General features: G+C 40.0%; 1 protein-coding gene across 1 annotated transcript in view; it reads right to left on the minus strand.

The window, feature by feature from the left end:
- Positions 1–270: 270 nt before the first annotated feature.
- The window catches only part of eif3ea (eukaryotic translation initiation factor 3, subunit E, a), a 51,389-nt gene continuing 29,655 nt past the window's right edge, over positions 271–22,004 (minus strand). Inside the window, exons 8-13 of the mRNA XM_055210844.2 lie at positions 19,743–19,869; positions 15,140–15,241; positions 8,388–8,497; positions 3,053–3,155; positions 2,456–2,590; positions 271–494 (exon numbers count right to left, since the gene is read on the minus strand). Of these exons, the coding sequence (XP_055066819.1) occupies positions 459–494; positions 2,456–2,590; positions 3,053–3,155; positions 8,388–8,497; positions 15,140–15,241; positions 19,743–19,869 (613 nt within the window). The 3' untranslated portion in view covers positions 271–458. The remainder of the gene's footprint in view (positions 495–2,455; positions 2,591–3,052; positions 3,156–8,387; positions 8,498–15,139; positions 15,242–19,742; positions 19,870–22,004) is intronic.

Raw genomic sequence — 22,004 nt, forward strand, 5'->3', positions numbered from 1 at the left:
GCGCCGGAGCGATCACCTTTCCGTGCCCTCTCCGCTTAAACCTCCCCGGTCCGCTACATAACAGCGCCGTAAACCCGGCAGTCTAAACACTCGTTCATCATTACGGCGCATACATGTGCAGCCACGCAAAAACACAGAGTCAAACCCCCGTCCCACTCAGTGACTCAGACCACATTAAAACTTCATCTGTTACGCTAAAGATCACAACCACTTAAACCCTCAACCATCATTTGTAATGTCCAGAAATAAAATGCAAGCATGAGGTGAAAATGGTTTTGTAAGGGTTTTTTATTTAATACCAGATGCGTTGAACCCAAGTGCAAAAACAAGATCTCTTGCTCTCTCCCTTTCTCTCGCTCTCTCCTTTGAAGGACAAGAAACGGAGCAAGCAGCGAGTTCAGCCGCAGTATGGGAACGCTGGAAAGCGAGATGGAAGTGTACGGTCCACAAAACGCCACTCAAAAGCCAGTTTCTTGACCTGCCCAGTTTGGGGTCTGAATAGAGAGAAAAGAAAGCCAGAGGTGTTATTAACCAACACAAACATAGAGTAACAGCAGGTGACTTTAACATAGTCAACTAAACATTATATATGGCAGCCATAGAGACAAAAATGGGTGATTCTGGCGAAATTAGACTTATGAGGTGTCATAAAACATTTTGATAAAGTAAAACATCTCTTCATGTACTATTTTGCACGTGATTTCAAATGACATCACACAAAACAATTTGGTTGTTTTTTCCACATTTAAGGGGAAATTTTTTATTACCGCAACGTGGGTATGACTGGATTTGGGTTCTTTGACATGGAAATATTTATAATTAAAAAATCTAAAAATAAAAAGCTTCAGTGCATGTTATTAACATTTACAGTAAAGAAACATGTGGTATTTGGTGATAATTGGTAAATGTAGAGACAATAATTATGAATATATGTGTCCAAGACTAATTTTCTCATCCTCCGCAACAATTTTTAATCATTGTTTAAGCCCTCAAGATGGCTTCCAGGTAAGCAGTTCTTGTTTTATTTCTCCAGATAAAAGTTAACAATTTTATTTGTCATAGTACATAGACAACTTTTTAGTTCTCATTACCGAAACATGACTTTTTAAATGCATATATTTAATGTAATATCATGTTTCGGTAATGATAATTTTAATAATGATAATCTAAAAAATGTAAATAATTCTAAAAAATAAAAAGCTTCAGTTCATGTTATACTATAAACATTTACAGTAAAGAAACATGTGGTATTTGGTGATCATTACTAAATGTAGAGACAATAATTAGGAATATAAATGTGTCCAAGAACAATTTTCTCATCCTCCGCAACAATTTTCAATCATTGTTTAGCCCTAAAAAAACTAACATTTTCAAAAAAAATTGTTGGAAGGGACATAATTGACTGTGATACTCAAGATGGCTACCAGGTAAGCAGTTCTTGTTTTTTCTCTCCAGATAGAAATAAAAATTTTGTTTGTCATAGTACCTAGACAACTTTTTAGTTCTCCGAAACATTGAATAAATGCAATTAAAATTTCATGTAATATCATGTTGCGGTAATGATACTTTTTGATAAGATAAACTAAAAATTGTAAATAAAATTTAGTTTGTCATAGTACCTAGACAACTTTTTAGTTCTCATTACCGAAACATGAATTTTTAAATGCATATATTTAATGTAATATCATGTTGCGGTAATGATACTTATTGATTAGATAATCTAAAAATTGTAAATAATTATATAGGAAATATTTTTAAATCCTCTAAAAATAATGGTTATAGTAAGTTCAGACCTTAATCTTATATGTGCTTCATATGTGCAAATTGGCTTCAAGGGCTGATGCTGGACACCTTCTAAATCTGGATTTCATGAGAATCACCCAAATGCATTTTAGTTTAAGTACAAGTTCATGTTAAAATATGGGATTGTGTGGGACAGTTTTCCAACTATTTGGTTTGCATGTACGTAATTATGTGCTTTAAAGAATACAGGCACTTAAAAGACACAATCTCATTTTAAAATTTACTGTCTTTTAAAGTCGTAGCATGTACGTTCTGGTAGCACGTCTCAGTGGGCCAATCAGTGTGGCAAGATCAAACAGATACCGACTGGACCCCGAGCAAAACATCTGCGGTGACTCCTAAATGCAGGGAACTCCATAGACGCTGGCGAGCAAGGGTGCGATTGTGTGCGAGCGTTATTTACTCTACTGAGCTGAGTCACTGGACTCAGACCCTCTTCTTTATGGCTGGGCTGTGCTACCTTGTCATTAGGCCTTTGAAGAAAAACACCATGATGAAAGCGTCCGCTCCGCGTAAACCGGCAAGAGCAAGTTTAACAATATAAAAGGGTTGATTGCCATTCGACATTCTTCAGGACTCGCTCGGGATAGATCATTTGTTTGTGTAAACTACAGGGATGAGGATAAAAGCGGTAGATAAGAGATGCTCTGACCTCATTCCTGTTAGCGTTGCTCAGCTTCTTCTCGATGTTCATGGCCAGCATTTGACTGCGGAACGAAAGGCTCTTGGTTTTCTCGATCACCTGCTGGTATGGCGAAACGGCATTGTTGCCCATCACAACATGACCCTGCCAAAGAACAGAAGAAAAGGTTGGGACACAAATCCTTTCCGGTTCCCACACACCACACAGTATATACAGTACATACAGTCTTCCCATGGTCAGCTAAAAACATACCGAAGCTAATTCTAGGTCATTGTTGCCGTAAAATGCCATGTGATTTGTGAGATCAGAGGGCTTGTTTTTCAAACAGGGTGTCGTGACATGCAGCGTTCCTAATAATGACACAGTCCATTTACCCTCGAGGTATAATACGGTGAGAATGCACAAGTTTGCCGTACAGCACAAGGCAGAATTACTGATGTAATTGATTGTCCCGACTTTCTCCATTAAAGCAGAACCTAATCCCGACACAAAAGAGGCCGAATTTGATTTTCGGACTAATTGAAGGACACTAACGCAGCGTCTATCAATCGTGCTATTCGAGGAGGGAGGCAAAGAAACGGGAGTGAAATAAAATGAGTCTCTCACCAGTTTGGAGTCGATCTTGGCGTCTAGCCTGGCGTTGCGAATGAGGTTCACGATCCATCTTTCCGCATCCTCGGGAGTCATATTCAGCTTATCCGCCAGCATGCTGCAAGGAAAACAGAGTCCATTAGGGCAAACTAAGGTAGAGAGAACATTATATACACTGATGGTATTACGTGAAAATTGTAACCAGCGAGGGGTTTGTGTTTAAAGTGCTGATCGAAAGTGCTGGATGATAATGGGTTGCTGTCATACCTAAACATTTAGAAGTCTGTTAAGGAGTGACAGATGACTTGCATTATGTAATCAAAGCCATGATGCTAATTGCAGTAGAAAGCCATAATAAAAGGGAATATGATTACATCATTGTGCATCCATGAATATGGGGCGCTAAGTAATGATGCACTATACTCACAAAAATAAATACGTTTGCATTACAAATTCGTGGACAATTCAGTAGCATTTTGGATCCACCATCCAAAAATTAAAGCCAGATGTCTCCTCTGATCTTTGATTGGTCACTACATGAATGTGTCACTGAGGGGTTCTAGCATTCTTTGATCTGAAATATTACTACAACTGCTAGCGCATTTTACCAGATCATTTTGGCGAATGCTAGTTAGAATAAAAGACTCTTGTCCAATTCTGCTCCTAAAGCAAACACCGGGTTCCAACAACTAACAGCGAAAGGTTAACTCAATCACCCACCGAGGCAACAGTACGAGTCTGGAGACATGCAGAGATGACAGCTTATATCATTTCACTCCCAGTGAAACCCTTAGAAAATGATGCGTGACAGGGTAGATTAGTCATAAAGCTCATTATTTAAGAGCTAACCGCCAATGAATGTGCCGGTTGTCACATCTGAAGTTCCAAGTTGGTGATGGTTAACACATGTCCAACATCAAGCAGTGACACTTGGTACGGGAGAATGAAATGCCTGTCGACTCCAGGGGTTAAAGCAGGGACATGAAATCCAAGCTCTTCGGCAGCCCCAGAGTATTCGGCAAAGCAAACTGTGTGCGCTGATGAACAATTACAGCTGAAAATGAACAGGAAACCAATTAAAGCACTGGGAAGTTTAGAAAGCTGCACATCCAATCCAGACCAGAAGCGGCAGAGGTCTAGACCCATTTTTTTTTGACATGGAGAAAGACTGAAACAAATAAACATCCCAGACTTCAACTGCTGGTATTAAAAGAGAATCACGATCGATAAAATAACTATAATAAACTTGGTTAACCTCAGCACTCACTGACCTGACTGACACAATATAATTTCACCCATTTGATTAAGTGGCGACACATGTCAGTCAAGCTAGAGTCAAAGATCGACTCAAAACAAATAAGATCACGTTTCGTCTAAGAGGAGCGGACCCTCTGGACAAGCTAAACCAGAGACCAAGGTCAACCACTGCCTCGGCGCAATGAAAAGGCCCACGCGCACTAATCTAATTTCATCCAGAAGAAATTTGACTTGAAAAGGAAGAGGGGGAAAAAAATCCCCCCCCCCCCACTCATAAGCACGTCCCAGAGATATAAATGAAAGTCTAAAGTGAAACAAAAAATATACAAAGACTGAAAGAAATAATTGGGGCTGTGTAAATGAGCCACTCGACCATAAGTGGCTGACAGGGCGGTTTAAGCCAAGCTACTTGACTCCCCTCGCTGCAGTCTCGTTTTACACAGACGAAAACCTGGTCCTTTGGGGTTGGGGGGTGGAGGGTAAGGATCATTTTCACTTCGACCCCTTACATGCACCGGGCTCCTCAAAGTTGATTTATCCAATTCCGATTCCAGGCCTAAGGGAGAGGGGCAACTGGCCTCACACCAGGAGCCATCAGGAGTCATACACTTAAGAGGATGACTGTGAATTCTAGATGAGGAGTGTGTTTACGAGGAGCTGACATACTTTAAAGAAATCCTTTATCATAGTAAATGTGGCCCTGTCTGTGAAATCCAGGTTTAAGTCTAATAATCTAATGATGACATGAGAAGCAACAAAGTTTGAATTCAAGCTTTATCTTTGACATGACCTTACTCAGTAAATACTAAAGATATGAAGGTTATTTTTCACTGAATGTTCTTTACATTATGTAGGATGATTATATGTAGAAAACAGTACATGACCAAAAAATGAGTTTAGCTGGGTCACAAATGATTTGTTAAACATTCCCATACAAAGAAAGCTAGGTGTTCACCAATAATACATTGCAATAACTATTCTGAATCGCGCAGCCGATATTATTCACAGCTATTTCATGTACTACGGCTTTTGATCAGTAAGTCCTTATCGATCTGAAATCACCGTTAGTTTGAGTCGTTTACAACATGCATTTGAAAAAGCAACACTTGTCAAACAATCACTATACGTATTTGTTATTATCATGAAAATACCTGACAAGGTTTGAAGAACAGCAATATAAATATATCATTATGCCATATCCTGGAGCTGCGTGTCATAGCTGCGCGTGTATGGTTCTTCGTCTACAGCGTATATTGAGTTTCTGCAAGACAGCGCCCTCTGCTTTTGTATGTAGAGACATTACACCGTATTTCATTGAGAAGCATAGCAAGCATCATCAGCCGATATATCGGAGCACCCCTAAAGAAAGCCTAACAATATTGTCTATGTCCCAAAACCTGTTTTTATTACAGGTGTGGTTTTATCGAGAAAATGACAAAATTAGAGCATTAACTAGCGTGAAGTATAGTAATTTTTTTTACAATGTACACGAGGGTCTGCATAAATTGCACGTAAAAAACAGACCTTAGTTAACCTCAAATTTAAGGATCTTTCAAGGACTTTCCAGGTCCAATACCCTCAAATTCAAGGACTAATGTGGGGACACATTTCAAGTGAGAGCACGGTTACATCGTGTTACCTTTTAAGACACATTGTTACAGTTCCCTTTCGAGGGAACTCGCGCTGCGTCACTGCAGTGACACTTTGGGGACGCCTTCAGGGGTAAGTGCGTTTGAATGTGTATATCAAATTCAACCAATGGTGAAGCTTAACAACAAAGACAGGGTGACGCGGGAGCCAGGAAGTATATCGCTATCTGAAATATTGCCAAAGACGGCGTTACAGGGATGCAGGAAGTATGGCAAGGGAGACGCAGCGCCTCGTTCCCTTCTCAGGGAACAACAGTAACATACATAACTCGAGATGCTTTCATGTATCAAACACAACCATGCAAAAAAGCATTTTGGTATGAATCAACATTCGCATACAGAAGATGTTAGCATTTAAAGGGAACAGTTTAGCACGTGTGCTTAAAAAGTCTAAAATTTTTATGATATTATCCTACACTACACAGGGAATAATATGGATTTTTTTCCAGAAAACTTCTTGCATAAATTATATTCAAGAACTTTCAATGACCCGTATTCCATGTATGTATATTTTCAAAAACTTCTTAGGGCCTTGAATATTTTTCCCCATATTCACACAATTTCAAGGACCCGTGGTAACCCTGTGTATGGCTTGTAGATTTTCTTAATTCACAGACAGTGTGGCAAACAGTTCATTTTGGTCTATAAGTGGAGGTCATAAAATGAAATTTCAAACTGCCTAGTGTCATTTGTTGTTGTGGTCTTTGGGTAAATGCGGCTAAAAGCAAAAATCTTCGCCCACCCACATGGCCAACAGCTATAACCATAACAAAACCATTGCAAAATTGCCATAATATTTATTTCATCCCACAAGTAAATGCAATGAGCGTCTGCAAACTGTATCAATGACATGCACTCATCAAAAACGGATTTTTCTCCCCAGTCCCCTATAATTTAATTTAGGAGACATATGTAATTCAGGCCACTGTTATAAGCTACTAACATGAACAGATAAACTGCAATCACAATTGGGTTTCCTAGTTCGGCATTACCTTTGCGGCGTCTGACAAGAAAATGGATTCAATTGCAACGGAGCTGCCTAAGAGAGCCAGAACTCCAAATCAATCCCAGACTATCTGCAACTGAAGTTTGGGACCGAGCCTGATCGCATTCCATGTTTCAACCTTGACTACGACTCTTCTTGGTTTTATACAGCACAGAAAATACGGAGAGCAATTAGGCTGTACAATGAAGCGTGGAAATAGTGTGCAAACCTCTGGTTGCACTTCTTAGAAAAAAACAACAGATTTCAAATCTCGTGACTACATATTTGCAGATGCTTTTTTTTTAAATGCCAATGAAAGAAAGACGTCGATACACTAAGGCTTTCATCAAACGTGGTATATACTATTGTGTCGGTCAGAATCGTTTGGGACTTCCAGGATGTCATAAATCTCCCAAGGTAGATGCAACCTGTTAGCAGACCTCAAGTTGCTGTCAAGTGCTTTCTGGAAAAAGAATGCAGGACAGATGCTCGAAGACTACTAGTTATGAAAGCTCATTAAACAGGCGGGAGGGCAACGCGGCCCCTTTGCTCTATACTCTGTCAGCGGAAGGCTAATAGGAACCAGGCAGAGGCAAACCAGTGACACCCGCCCAAACCGCCCTTTCCATACAGACCGCTTCTTTTTCACCAATGGAAAATATTGGGGACTGAAAGCATCGCGTGTCTTCTCTGGAAGCCTACGATGCCATATAAATACCGTAAAAGGGGTAATAAAAGCGTAACAAGAGTAAAGTGGTAATAAAACACCTGTCGCATTCAACTGGGAAGTCTACTAGAGTTTATTTGACCAGTGCGGAGCAATGAATCTAAACTAAAAGTTTACCTAAACTATTCTGCTTACTAAATTTAATTTAGGTGCACTGGCCTCTGTTACACTCGAAGCAGCTCAGCACAAACATAAATTACTACAATTCAGTCCTAATGAGGACGTGACAAGACGCTGCAGACAATAAGATAAAAAACTATTTCAAAAGCACTTAAAGGAGACGAATTTGCCCTATACAGCCACAGCCGGAGCCCAGCCATTAATATCCTCCTGTGGGCTAATATGTAGACCCTTTAGATATGCTTCAAAACAGATGGGTGGATGTGCCTGGGATGTCTGGTTCGCAATGCGTGTCTGCATGTGTGAGATTAAGGCGCTGGCAGCCTGTCTATGGACACGCTTCCTCCAGCACACTAGTAATAAAAACTTATCAGAGCGAAGTGGGAATGGAAGAGGAAACAGGAAGCAATCCCACATTGTGGACAGATTTTCAGACCTGCTACCTTCTTTTGTTTATCATTTCAATTTGTCTCTTTTATATAGCATTTCGGTGCTTTGTCATATGAAGCAGCAAATTCAAAACAAGAAAGTTTGTAGTTGGAGATGGCTCCATTTCCTTACATTAAAATGTATTAATTTTGTACCTTGGGGAACCAATCTCTAAACATTTACCTTATACTGATGCACTGGTGAATTCTGCAGAAGGTCTCGAAGATGAACAGACGAGCGTTTTCGATAAAGTCCTCGAGGCACGCCACCAAGAAAAAGTCATTCACCAGCACCTTTAAGAGATTGAAACAATTACATTACACATCATTCACTGCATGTTTTAGAAACAGGGATTAACTGTTCAAACATTTAGTGGTGTACAGAGACGTCTGCGGCTAAAAAGCACAACACGCAGTTAATATAAACTCGGAGCTGAAATAAAAACAGTTCTGCTTCGTCCGAGATCTCTTACAGTAACAGGTTGCAGAATAATGGCAGGGCTAAAAAAGCCAAAAGTGGGAAAAATGTAAATAGAATTCCAACGAATAATTGAAACGAATCCATAGCAGCAGGAGCCAAGTGTGTCCTATAGCTGACGCATATAAGACATATCCTTATAAGAGAAAATCCCTATCTGGAAATAAAAACTACTGGGGTCATTCATTGCACTCCGATCTAACCGCAGATCTTGGAATTCCACATCCCCACATGAAATGAAGCAGGAACAGAGCCAGCCCCTGAACCCACCGCAATGGCTGTGACTTATAACCATTTGTCTTGCCCATTGCCGCAGGGTCCGCGTGGTTGTGGCTGTGGAACCAATTTACAGTGCCACTGGCTTTCAAATGTCTCAACTACCATCTACGATCAATCTCAGACACGTATGCGCCGTATACAAACCTCCATCCTGCCGAAAAGCTGTCGTGCCTTTATGTTGCTCTCACATGGAGCAAATTCAAAAAGCAAATAGCTCTGTGCATTCCACACAGTTGAAGACATGTGCGAGCCCCTGCCGTTCCTAAACGGTTCATGTGAAGTCCTCGTTCGTCGTCTTGCGCGCTCGCGGACCCCTCTTTGTTTGCTTAGGCTTTGAGAGCTACTATCTGCGAGGTTCTGCTTCAAGAAATCCCAACTACATGGCCACGGCCCTATCAGCCAACACACATTTTATCATTGACAACGACTTATCTTAACCTGATAACGGTTCACTTGAGAGCCATAATTACTGTTGAGGTTTTTTGGAGGGAGAACAGGGCTACAACAATTTCAAAGTACAAAAAACCCATCAATTTAAGTTCCACTTACTGGAATTTCAAGTGCAGTTTTCTTTGTTTTTTCCTCCAGTCTTACAAAGATGGAAAACAGGACTATATAAGGTTGGGTCTGTGTTTAATGCAATGCATACCCTATTATGAACCCAAACCATTGTGCAAATAGCCCCTCTCCGCTGAGATGGATCAACTAAAGGAGGACAAATTATACAAGCTGACTGCATAAGCATGATAAGGTAATCACGATGCAAAATAAGCAATGTGATGATCCACAGCTTGAGGAAAAACCTAGAATGTCTATGCGGTAAATCTCTACAGATTCACAGGACTGTGTCCAGTTGGACTCAGACGCCTACAGACCTCTGGAGCCATGCGAACTGCTTTTATGCAAAGTAATTGCTTGTAAACAGCAGTTACTTTTTACCTAGTTGATTTATCTCGTCTATTATGGTGGAAATGTAACATCATAAAAATCTCAGGTTTCATTAATATATGTTCATGTAAAGCTGCAATCCATAACTTTTTTTGGTTCTAAATAAACAAAAATTAAAAATTAGATAGCATTCAAAACCTGCGTTTAACCAAAGCGATCGTTGGTTTTCTTTGCCTGGCAGTAGCAGCAGGTACGCAATACATTTTTTAATTGGAGCCTGTACTTTGTCGATTCTTGCACCCGATATCACAAGATAACACATGCGTTCCTTGTGTAGCGGACACTGTGCTGGTTTGTATTGGCCGCTTTTAGTTTTCCTTTTGTTTTGCCTCCAGCTAGCGCCATGATGTAACTTAACGCCGGCACTAAAAGGGTCTGTATACGTAAATGTGAGTACCGTATTTTCCGGACTATAAGCCACATTAAGACGAAATAACATATATAAGTCGCAGTGGACTACGCGTTTATTTAGAAAATTCTTTCACAAAATCCAAGCCGCATAACAGACATTTAATCTGGAAAGGCAAGTTGTTCAACTAAACAATAGCAGACAGAACAGCAGGCTGAATAGATGTCTGTACGTTAAAGTAATATTATCAGTTATTTAAACGATAAACCATAGCATACAGAACTTAACTGGAAGGTTGAAAACTCTAAATTAACCGAACAAGCCAACGAGCGTGAAGTTCGCAGACTCGTCATTCCGCATCACTGAATCCATTGAATTACATAAATAAATAAATGCCTCATAAATGTCTAAATTAATTCATATTGACTTACAAGGTGCACCTGACTATAAGACACAGCACCAGCCAAGTTATGAAAATAAAACGCGGCTTATAGTCTGAAAAATACGGTACGTAAAGTAACTTGCAATTTTATGTTTTAAACAGAGGTGGCGATAGAGAGGCAAAAGTTACAGGCTGCAGCTTTTTCTAGTTTACAAAAATGTATTTACTGTCCTTTACTGATATTTAACTCTTTAATAAAAAAATCATTAAGTTAAGTCGTCAATTTCCGGCTTTCCGCAATACCCCTATTTTCCACCAGGAATTTATAAAACCCGGAAGTATCGCCCAAGGGCAAACAGCTGTATGTCCATGTATGTTTTGATCATCGCTCTGAATTTGATTATCAAAATTCCTTCACAAAAATGGAATTATCTCTATGCTCTAAATTTGGTGTTTTTAAAGAAACCTTTGAGAGGTGATAAAAAGAAAACTAATCAAGGTAGGACGAAAGTTTTTTTGAAAGCAGAGGGTCTGTTCTTAATTTGATATCTTGTATGTTTATATATTTTAAGAACATTTTCTGGAAAACATTAAACTTTGTGAAAATCATGAAAAATGCTGGCAACTTTTTAAAAAAATGCTGGCGAAAAGAGTATTAAATAAAAAGCTACATTTAAAAAAAGGGCAAATTAAATTTCTTTTAAACATAGTAAAAGTGGCTCATTTGCCAATTGGTCATGCATATGAATGTGCCATATTGTTTCTATTTTAGTTTACATTGCCTCAAGCTGCCTTGTTTCTAAAGAGCACTTAACAACCAATTAGTTAAAAGAAATGGATGAGTTAAAAGTAAAGATGTTTGTTTTAAATGACTAAAAGGCAGCTGTAAGCAGACACACTGATGACTTGAACAGGAAAAGCCCTGGGCTGCAGACAGGCAACTCATATTTTCGAAGCTCTCCATTCAAGTAGTGTTGTGATTTGTAAGCATTTAGAGTTGACGTATATCTGAGCCTAACCAGTTATATTCACATGCCAGAAAGTTTAACTCTTATTTGTAAGCTTGTGATCTTGATAATGCCTCAGGCTTTCATAATCAGGGTCACGACTAATTAGCGTCAGTTTACTCGGTGCCTAGACTGAGCTCTTGCCGTAGAACAACGCCTGGTTCTGGAAGTCCGGCAGCCAGAAGGCTCTTACAGATTTCAGAGATGCAGGTGTGCTAATTACTTTTACGAGACCCGGCCTCCAAGCATGCAAAGTGTAATGGAGATCTCCCAAATGGCTTGATCGTTTAGACCTGCAAAGTCCCGCCCGCCTGAAAAACGTGACTCCTGGTGATTTGGGTCTCATTTTCTGCGCTCCCTGACGATAAGCGTTCAAAATGAAAACCATCTGGCCCGATCAAATGGACACCCTTAAAGCAGTAAATGTTTATAAATCATGTCACTGTTTCAGGAAGGTTCCCATTTCAACGTTGCGTTGGGTTATTTTTTATTTCACTCTTCTATAAAAAGCTTGCAATTTAACACAAGGAGCTTGTTACTAAACAAAGTTCAGAGTAATGGCAGACGAAGGGCAGCATGATTGGTCTTTGAATTCATAATAATTTAGAGCGCAGGAATGACTTTTAAGAGCTTCGACATAAGTGCACACAAGGCAAAAGGCACTCAAGCTAATTACGCTTGGGATGAATCCTTGTAATGTAATGTGTTTACTGCAACCAACAATACGCCTGCAGGCCATTTCTGGCTTTTATCACGCAGAGACTTCTAAATACGCTCTCATTCGAAGAAAAATACTTTTTCATGCAGTTTAAGAATTGGCCACAGTGTTTGTGTGGCAGTTTACCAAACAAATTTATGGTAAAAAGTAATGTTTTCCAGGGATTAGATGGCAAATGAACCTCTGCGCTGTGCCAATGTTGTTTATAATTACGTGGCAGAACGATCAAATGCTACTCCTGCACTGTGATGATAAAATCAAAATGTTAAAGAGAAAAAATATTTACCAAATGAATCATCTCTAAGATAGATGTCCAACATGAATTTGGGTATTACTACAACAAAATGATACCTTTTGCATCTCTTTATAAATAAAGTGCTGGTTTCTCAGACAGAGTTTAGGTTAATCCAGAACTACGTCGTATTAATATCATTTAAGAGGTTTTTAAAAACATACTTTACAAAAAACACTACAGGTGTGCATCTCACGACAAATCAATGTCAACAAAATATGTTAAAATGTAACAGGACAAGGTGTTTTTAAATTAAAGCAGCTCAAACGTGCATTTTAGTCTAAGATAAGCCCTGTCCTGGAAACCGCTCAAAGTGTTCCTGTAGATCAGCGGTTTTCAAAATAAAAGTCCTCCTTGGGAGACGCTAGATCAGTGGTCTCCAACATGGTGACCCCACGAGAGATGTTGGAGACCACTGATCTACCATCTCCCAAGGGGGACCCGACCCTTATTTTGAGAACCGCTGATCTACACGAACACCAGGTTGCCCACCAAAGCACATTTTAATAGCCTCAATTATAATATTTATTACTTTATGTATGTTAACATTTTAAACAATGATGGTTTTAAACAATATTTTTTTGTGATATAGTGAACAGGTTAGGTGTTTTTAGGTAATTTTATGTGATAGACCTCCGCATTGAGCTTTTCCACTGTCATTTCAAGTGCACGAATAAATCTGATTGGCTGTCAATGGTTTATCGTTCATCAGATGGGGAAAAATTGTTCAGAAAGTGATCCCAACGATATTGTTCGTTGTATCTTTATCCTTATAGTTATGGTGTGAAGTATAAAACGATTTTCAAAACTATATTTTTTATAGATATCGTTATAATGTGAACAGCCCTTAACCCGTACCCAACCATCTACAGCAGAGGGTAAAGGTAATGTTATTTCACCAGTTTTTATTTCGTTGAGATTGTGTTCCCACATTGTTAGCAAGTTTGGATCGCTATATCATTAGTGACTGTCAACTAATGAATGAATGAATGCATGAGTGTCACATTCCGCTATGCGTCCCGCTTGTTTACTTCGAACCAGAAGACACGCCCACTTTTGACGCAAGGCCTCATGGGACGCAGGAAACTTGAGGATATCAAAAAACTAGCCCTCCAGGTTGTTTTATCCATTATAGTAGCCCTTGCTAACAAAAAGTTTGGAGACCCCTGCGTTAGATGGTGCCAGAGGGTTTTATGAGATTTTATAAAATATCTTAATTTATCATAAATTCTGTGTAATTAAACCATCGAAAAATAAGGTTACCAACCAACAGCACTACATCAAATTAATTAATGTTTTGTTTAATTAATATTCAAAGATGTTATGTCTTGAATTTCCTTTGGGGGGCCACACCCTACACAAGGGGGTGCACGTCTAAAAGTTTGAGAACCAATGCTGGTAGAGCATTGCATAAGAATGGTATAGGGGCAGCGCTCCGACATGTGGTGCTTTCGCACTTTCGGCTACACGATTTCGATTCCCAGCTCATGGTCCTTTGCCAATCTCATACCCCTCTCTATATATAACTTAAAGAAACTTAAAGAAAGTGTATACAGTAAGCGAAAAATAAACTGAATAAATAAATTGCCAAAAATCACTGTATTAAATTAAAAAAGGCACTCTTTTAACGCAATGAACATTTATCCATCTTGCAAAAGTATCTGGTTTAAAAAACGAAAACCGCTTTTTCACTTTGTTGTCTTCCCTATAGTGCCGTGTTGGCACTAGAAGTCGGCACTTTAACTGTAAAAACAGAAAGAATGACAAAGCAGGGCAGGGGTGAAAACTGATGAAGTGACCATTATAGAAGACCATTTATAAACACGAAGAAAAATACAGATCATTGGCCTGTCTGTACCGCAGAAAGCTCTTTCCAGCTTGTACGTCCGCCCCTGCACACCAAAAGCACTTCTTGTTAACCATCCCACTGATCTGACAATTACTGGCTATCATAAAAACATGACAAATGGTGAGTCAGAGACTTTGAGAGGGGCCCGCTTCCACAGCTGCCCATGACACCACGGCACGAGGGACAGCCCGAGCTTTGAGACCCTTTTCTGTGCCTAAAACAGAAGGCGAGGCTGTTTGTGTGGATGCCGAAAAATGACACGCAGCATCACCGATGACCTTCACCAGATCCAGGAAAGTTCAGGACTCTTTAGACCAATCAAAGGTCAGAGATTGGGTGTGATGTCATCATTAGTGAAACTGAGGCATCATCTATGCTAATTACAAAGTTAAAGGCTCTTTGTGGTCAGACGATTAGAGAAGCATGAGCTCAACGTCATATGAACATGATCGTCATGTTGAACTCTTTAGTTAATAGACCCTGTTAGGAGAAGCTGGGATGTCATGGTCAAAATTCAATCATGTGCTTGTGAAAAAACAAGATAAAATGCAATCATTCTGGTTTGTAAACAAGAAGGTGTGTCATGTTTTTATGGACATGCTGAAAAACAAAGGTAACAACAGCTGGGACTTACCGCCTCACACTCTCTCAGCTTCTTCTGCGCACTATCAAAGTCAAAGTTTACATACAGGCACTCCACAAACTCGGTGATAGGATCTTTGTATGTATATGACTCCTAAAAAAAAAGAAATGAAGAAAAATTGTTAAACATTTATTTTTTAAAAGATAAGTTAACTGCATAAATAATCTCCAAGTAATATGCCTCACCAGCAGTTTCCAAACTGCGTTTGCTCTAAATAAAATTTGGAATTTTAATGAACTGTCACTTTAAAAACGCGGGTGTTATTGTTACTGTACGTAGGGTTATTTTCAGTCAAAGCACAAAATAATGATCACGACCTCTGCCTAATGTGCCATGTCTATAAACACCCAAGAGCTGAACGACTTCCAGTTCCCTTACAGGGGCCCTGATGGGACGATTCCCATTCCGATATGTGATAGTCTTCAGGTCTTCCCTGGATCTAAATACCACGAATGCTTGAGTAACCATGAGAGGGAACGGTTATGCAGTTAGAACGGTGCGCACCTCGGGACACATGTTTAAGTGATTACGCAAACTCTGCGGAGATGCGCTTATTTGGATTTCAGTGCCATTGATCTCTGAAGAAGCTACTGTTGTTGGACACGGAGACATCGGATCACCACAATAAGACCGTCCAGCACCATTCATCAAATCTAATGGGTTCAAGATTTAGAAAGCCCGAGGAGGTATTTAGATAAAGTGAGATGCAGAGCGCGAGCTTTTATTTTCAGGCCAATATACACCACCCGTTCATTCATTCCCACAAACGCAGTGAGGTATATGATCCCATGCAATGTGCTGAATGTATTAACATCAAATAAAAGTATGTTCTCTTTTGAAAAAAAGGTGTTTATCTGGTGATGGTAACCTCCCATTGAAAACATCTGTCACTACATGCAAGGCCGGTGTGAATGATGCCAGGGAGACCAGCAGAGAACTAAACAGTTATCAAAGGAGCAGCAGCAGGCCAATAGGATCAAGGAAAATGAAACGGGCCAACCAATCAGTTGTGTGATGTTCTGTGACAGTGCCAAAGGCTCAGTCTACGAATATACAGCTATGTTAGTACAAATACAAAAAACATATGAGGGTATTTTTTTAACTGTGGGCACATTTGGCCATGTTGTTTTTACAAATAATAACACGTTTCTCAACTCAACACGACTTTAATCTGTTCATATTTAAATGGATTTAAAAATTATTTTTCACAGTTTGATTAACTTACAGCTTAGCTTTACCTGTTAAATTTGATTAAAAACATTACCTTGGCAAAAAGAGCCTATACGTTAAAAAACAATGGGTCTTATTCACCAAGCATGCGTACACACAAATTGCGTACGTAAAATGTGGGACGTTTTAACTTACAAATCATGATTTAGGGGTGGCACGGTTCATGAAAAAAATCCGAACCGTCCGGTTCGCTTGTCTCGGTTCGGAGCGCGTGTGTGCCGTACGGTTCAACGGTTCATGGCATGCGCAATGTAGCCTCATGCCCTGTATGTGACACCAGATAGCGTGTTTCCCTTTCGCGAATAGCGCGAAAGAAGAGGTGACTGGTGTGGAGAGTGAGTGCTGCCGGTCATGTTACATGTAGAAATGGCAAGAGGGAGAGAAAAGGAAGTCTGCCCGGAGTTGGAGGATGCCCCAGCGTCGTATAAGTTTGGTGTGTGGAAACATTTTTTACTTCATGTTACCTATGATGATATAGATATATAGAACTGCAGGCTATGGGTTGAATGTGTTCAAAACAGCCACACGCGACAACAGCCTTCTCTCCGACCATTTATCTAATCTGAGGTAATGAACACTGTTTTACGTCTTTTCGTATTCAGCGCTATTTTTAGCCTTTCATTGATAAAACGAAAGCGGCTGATTTCCGCGTAGTTTCATTTTGCTACCGTGTGAAAGTTGCGCGATCTTATTTCATAAACTGCCCCTTAAAGTAATCAGGACAGAAGTAGTCAAAAGTGGACAAAAGAGACGGATTTAAATATAACAGGTATAAACGTTATGTTTCTCTCTCGTCCATATATACTCTCTGCAGTATTTAAGCAGCCTCTCAGTAATAAATCTTAGAGCTACACTGAAGTTGGCATTTTGATAAATGCAAGTTATCTTTGTGTGCTTAAAAGGCACATAAGTTCATGTAGATGGCAATACACATTCTCTTTTTTGCCAAATAAATGAAAAGCATGTTGAAATCATCAATGTCTTCCCTCTCGCTGTCTCAAAATCTCGCCTGGCTTTCCTCAGGGATGTTCCCAATAATGTGCTTAAAGTCAAATTCAGTTTGTGCATGATTACATGATATAACTTTTTTTAATACTGTATCCTAAATTATGGATAATTAACACATTAATAAGATAATACATTTCTGGAGTGTTAAAAATTAAAAGAAAAAATAACAACAAGAACCGTACTGAACCGAGAACCGTGACCATAGAACCGTGATACGAACCGAACCGATGGTTTTGTGAACCGTGCCACCCCTATCATGATTCCACAAAAACTTTCATACTATATATATTTTTTAAATGTATACAAAAATGTAAGAACAACTTAGGGGCCAGTCACACCAAAAGCGTTTATGGCAGTTGCAGGCGCCTTTTTTGAATGATATTCTATGGGCAGGGCGCGTTTGGGCGCTGTTTATGCGTTTTTGAAGGAGCGCTAAGAGGGGAGAAGCGCCCGACGTCATTCGCATCTTTCCATTGTCCAATCGAATGAGGGGAGAGGCGGGCCTTACGTTGTGGTGAGGGAAGGTTACAGTTGCTTTGAAGAACCGGACTCCACCTGCTCACTCTCTCCTGCGTGTTTGTGCACCTCTCACCCTCAAACAAGGTCAGAGCAAGCGTCCTCTTTTTAAAGTTTCTGCTAATATGACAGTTAGCAGCAAAAGAGCGCTCACGCTTCAATATTTGATTGACAAGACAGCTGACTCGGTGGTTGCTTAGCAATATGAAAAGCCGCGTCGCACATTTGTTTTTTTTTTTTAAAAAAAGGCAGTGCGTCGCGCCTTGCGTTTGCAAGCGTTTAAAGCGCTTTTGGTGTGACTGGCCCCTTAGACCACATATTAGGGGTGGCACGGTTCATGAAAAAAATCCGAACCGTTCGGTTCGCTTGTCTCGGTTCGGAGCGCGTGTGTGTCGTACGGTTCAAGGCATGCGCAATGTATGTAGCCTCATGCCCTGTATGTGACCTCAGATAGCGTGTTCCCCTTTCGCGAATAGCGCGGAAGAAGAGGTGACTGGTGTGGAGAGTGAGTGCTGCCGGTCATGTTACGTGTATAAATGGCAAGAGGGAGAGAAAAAGTCGTCGGCCCGCAGTTGGAGGATGCGCCAGCGTCGTATAAGTTTGGTGTGTGGAAACATTTTTTATTTCATGTTACCTATGATGACAGCGGAAATAAAACAATAGATACAGCCACACACGACAGCCTTCTCTCCGACCATTTATCTAATCTGAGGTAATGAACACTGTTTTACGTCTTTTCGTATTCAGCGCTATTTTTAGCCTTTCGTTGATAAAACGAAAGCGGCTGATTTCCGCGTAGTTTCATTTTGCTAGCGTGCGAAAGTTGCGCGATCTTATTTCATAAACTGCCCCTTAAAGTAATCAGGACAGAAATGGTCAAAAGTGGACAAGAGAGACGGATTTAAATATTACAGGTGTAAACGTTATGTTTCTCTCTCGTTCACATATTCTCTCTGCAGTATTTAAGCAGCCTCTCAGTGATAAATCTTAGAGCTACACTGAAGTTGGCATTTTGATAAAGGCAAGTTATCTTTGTGTGCTAAAAAGGCACATAAGTTCATGTAGATGGCAATACACATTCTCTTTTTTGCCAAATAAATGAAAAGCATGTTGAAATCATCAATGTCTTCCCTCTCGCTGTCTCAAAATCTCGCCTGGCTTTCCTCAGGGATGTTCCCAATAATGTGCTTAGTCAAATTCAGTTTGTGCATGATTACATGATATAACTTTTTTTAATACTGTATCCTAAATTATGGATAATTAATACATTAATAAGATAATAAATTTCTGGACATTAATAAGATAATAAATTTCTGGAGTGTTAAAAAAAATAACAACAAGAACCGTACTGAACCGAGAACCGTGACCATAGAACCGTGATACGAACCGAACCGAGGGTTTTGTGAACCGTGCCACCCCTACCACATATACGCAATAATCATGAACAAGAAAAAACACTGATATTTATCATAGGGTTCTTTTTCCTGGCTCATGTTTATTGCACACGTGTGGTCTAAGTTGTTCTTACGTTTTTGCAAACATTTAGAAGAAATTTCAGTATGAAACTGTTGAATCCTGATTTCTAAGTTAAAATGTCTGTACGCACATTTTATGAACAAATTTGTGCGTACGCATGCTTAGTGAATGAGACTCATTGTCATTTCATTCATCTGTTAGTCAATACCAGGCTTATTTTCACATTTTAAGATACAAGATATTTCTTTTATTGTTTTATGATACAAAAGTACTAGGATTCAACATTAACACAAAGCAAAACCAGCATGCAAATAGAGGCGAGAAAAGCATCACATAAATAAAAGATTAAAGTCGCGTCTGATACCTGCTGGATGACTTTCACCAAATCCTTTAGCACCTGCCTACGCTTGCGGACGTCCTTGTTGGTGATGACAGCTGTGGTCAGATAGCGCAGTATGTGTGGACACATGGTCTGAATGGCATTGAGGTACCTTAAAAAACAAAACAACAAAGTTACTTCCACTTACATAAAAAAACATGGAGTCAAACAGCAGCCTCTGTGTTTAAATGGTGGTAAAGAGATCCACTGATGTCATTTGTAGAGACTGAACAACATTTGGAAGGACTGGAAACATTAACATGACACAAAGGCTATAGAAATTGCCGTTGTATTACTATGGATGGAGAAAAGTGCAACCCCAACCGGAATTGCATACGCACTAAAGGTCGACGTACAGTCCATTTTTTATGCATTTTTGAAACCATGCATACATTGTACACACTGGTTGCGTATGCACCTAGAGGAGAATGTAGTATGTTGCCCAGGAGATGCATTGCATTTTGTCGCAATGCGCATTCGTCAAATGTCTGTGTACACGTATGAGTAAATAAACAATACTTTGCAAGGTTGTGCATTTGACTGTGTGCGTACGTTAGTGTACACATAAAAAAAACTATACTCTTAAAGATTAAAGAGTTCACTCAAAAATATAATGTCATTAATGACTCACCCTCATGTCGTTCAAAACTCGTAAGACCTCCGTTCATCTTCGGGACACAGTTTAAGATGTTTTATATTTAGTCCGAGAGCTTGTTGACCCCTCATCGAAAATCTACGTACGGTACTGTCCATGTCCAGAAAAGTAATAAAAACAATCAAAGTAGTCCATGTGACATCAGTGGGTCAGTTAGAATGTGTTGAAGCAACAAAAATACATTTTGGTCCAAAAATAACAAAAAATACGACTTTATTCAGCATTGTCTTCTCTTCCAAGTATGTTGTGAAGCGCATGCGCGAGACTTAAGTCACGTGACTGTAGTGACGCGATGACGTGTTATCCTCAGACATGTTTGTGCTGTTTTTTTTTCCAAAGTTACAGCGTGCGTCTCCCTCAGACTGTAAACAAAGCCCAGGCGCACAAAAAAACAAAACAGCCAGGGCGCACCACATAACACGTCAGCCACGTCACTGGAGTCACCCAGTGGACGCGGAAGAGTTATTTTTGGACCAAAATGTATTTTCAGTGCTTCAACACATTCTAAGTGACCCACTGATGTCACATGGATTACTTTGATGATGTTTTTATTACCTTTCTGGACATGTGTATCGTAGGTAGATTTTTAATGGCGGGTCAACAAGCTCTCGGACTAAATCTAAAACATCTTAAACTGTATTCAGAAGATAAACGGAGGTCTTACGAGTTTGGCACGACATGAGGGTGAGTCATTAATGACATTATTTTCATTTTTGGGTAAACTATCCCTTTAACCGCAACAGCGCAGACATGCATCACTACAAATGTAAGTACCAGCATCTAGTTTCTAAAGAGACCATAAGCAATAACTTTCACTTTCCTATAATATTGTGAGCTTGCATATTCTCTCCAAACAGACAAGTAACGCTGCATGTTGAAAGCACCTCTGTTCAAAGGTCCCCCTGTGGAGGGAAGAGTAGGAAAACCCCCTTCTAGACACGGATCACCAACTACAGGCCTGTGAAGCAGTGAAACTCTATCCACCAGGGACTTGTTTTTCAGCCACAGGTCAACTAACTGTGGGCTCAGCTCGAGATGGAAAGCTACATAGCACTACTATTACAACCCAAGACAAAGTTTCCTCTCTACAGACCAGAGAAGTGCAAAAGCTTTTTCTTAAATGGACAAAAAACATACAACAGATGCCTTGTCATAGGAATGAGAGCTCCTGTTAAGGTGCACTTAACTTTGAGTCAATTTGGAGGACAGCCTCTGCGCCTGCGGTATCTGTACGAACATCTTTGAACCCCTCTCCCCCTGATCATCCCCTGTATGAGGACCAAATTAAATTTCGAGGAGGAAGTAGAGCTCCTCTGCCTTGCCCGGGCCCTAAAGCTTTCCTATGGATCAGCACAGAGAACCACATGTCATTTGGAGGAAGGGAAGAGGGCCTGCCGGATGGTTTAATTAGCAGAAACAATTAAAGGGACAAGGGGCCCTGTGGCACTTGTGATGTCGGAGCTAAAAATGGCAGCGGCGTACGATCCTGGCTACGCCAGCCTTCGGCCTCTCCTCGCTTTGTAGTCATCGGACTTCATGGCAAACCACAACACCTCATGCTGTGTTGCTGATTAACTTACACCTACTAGCTC

The sequence above is a fragment of the Misgurnus anguillicaudatus genome, chromosome 10 (assembly GCF_027580225.2).
Source record: "Misgurnus anguillicaudatus chromosome 10, ASM2758022v2, whole genome shotgun sequence".
NCBI lineage: Eukaryota > Metazoa > Chordata > Actinopteri > Cypriniformes > Cobitidae > Misgurnus > Misgurnus anguillicaudatus.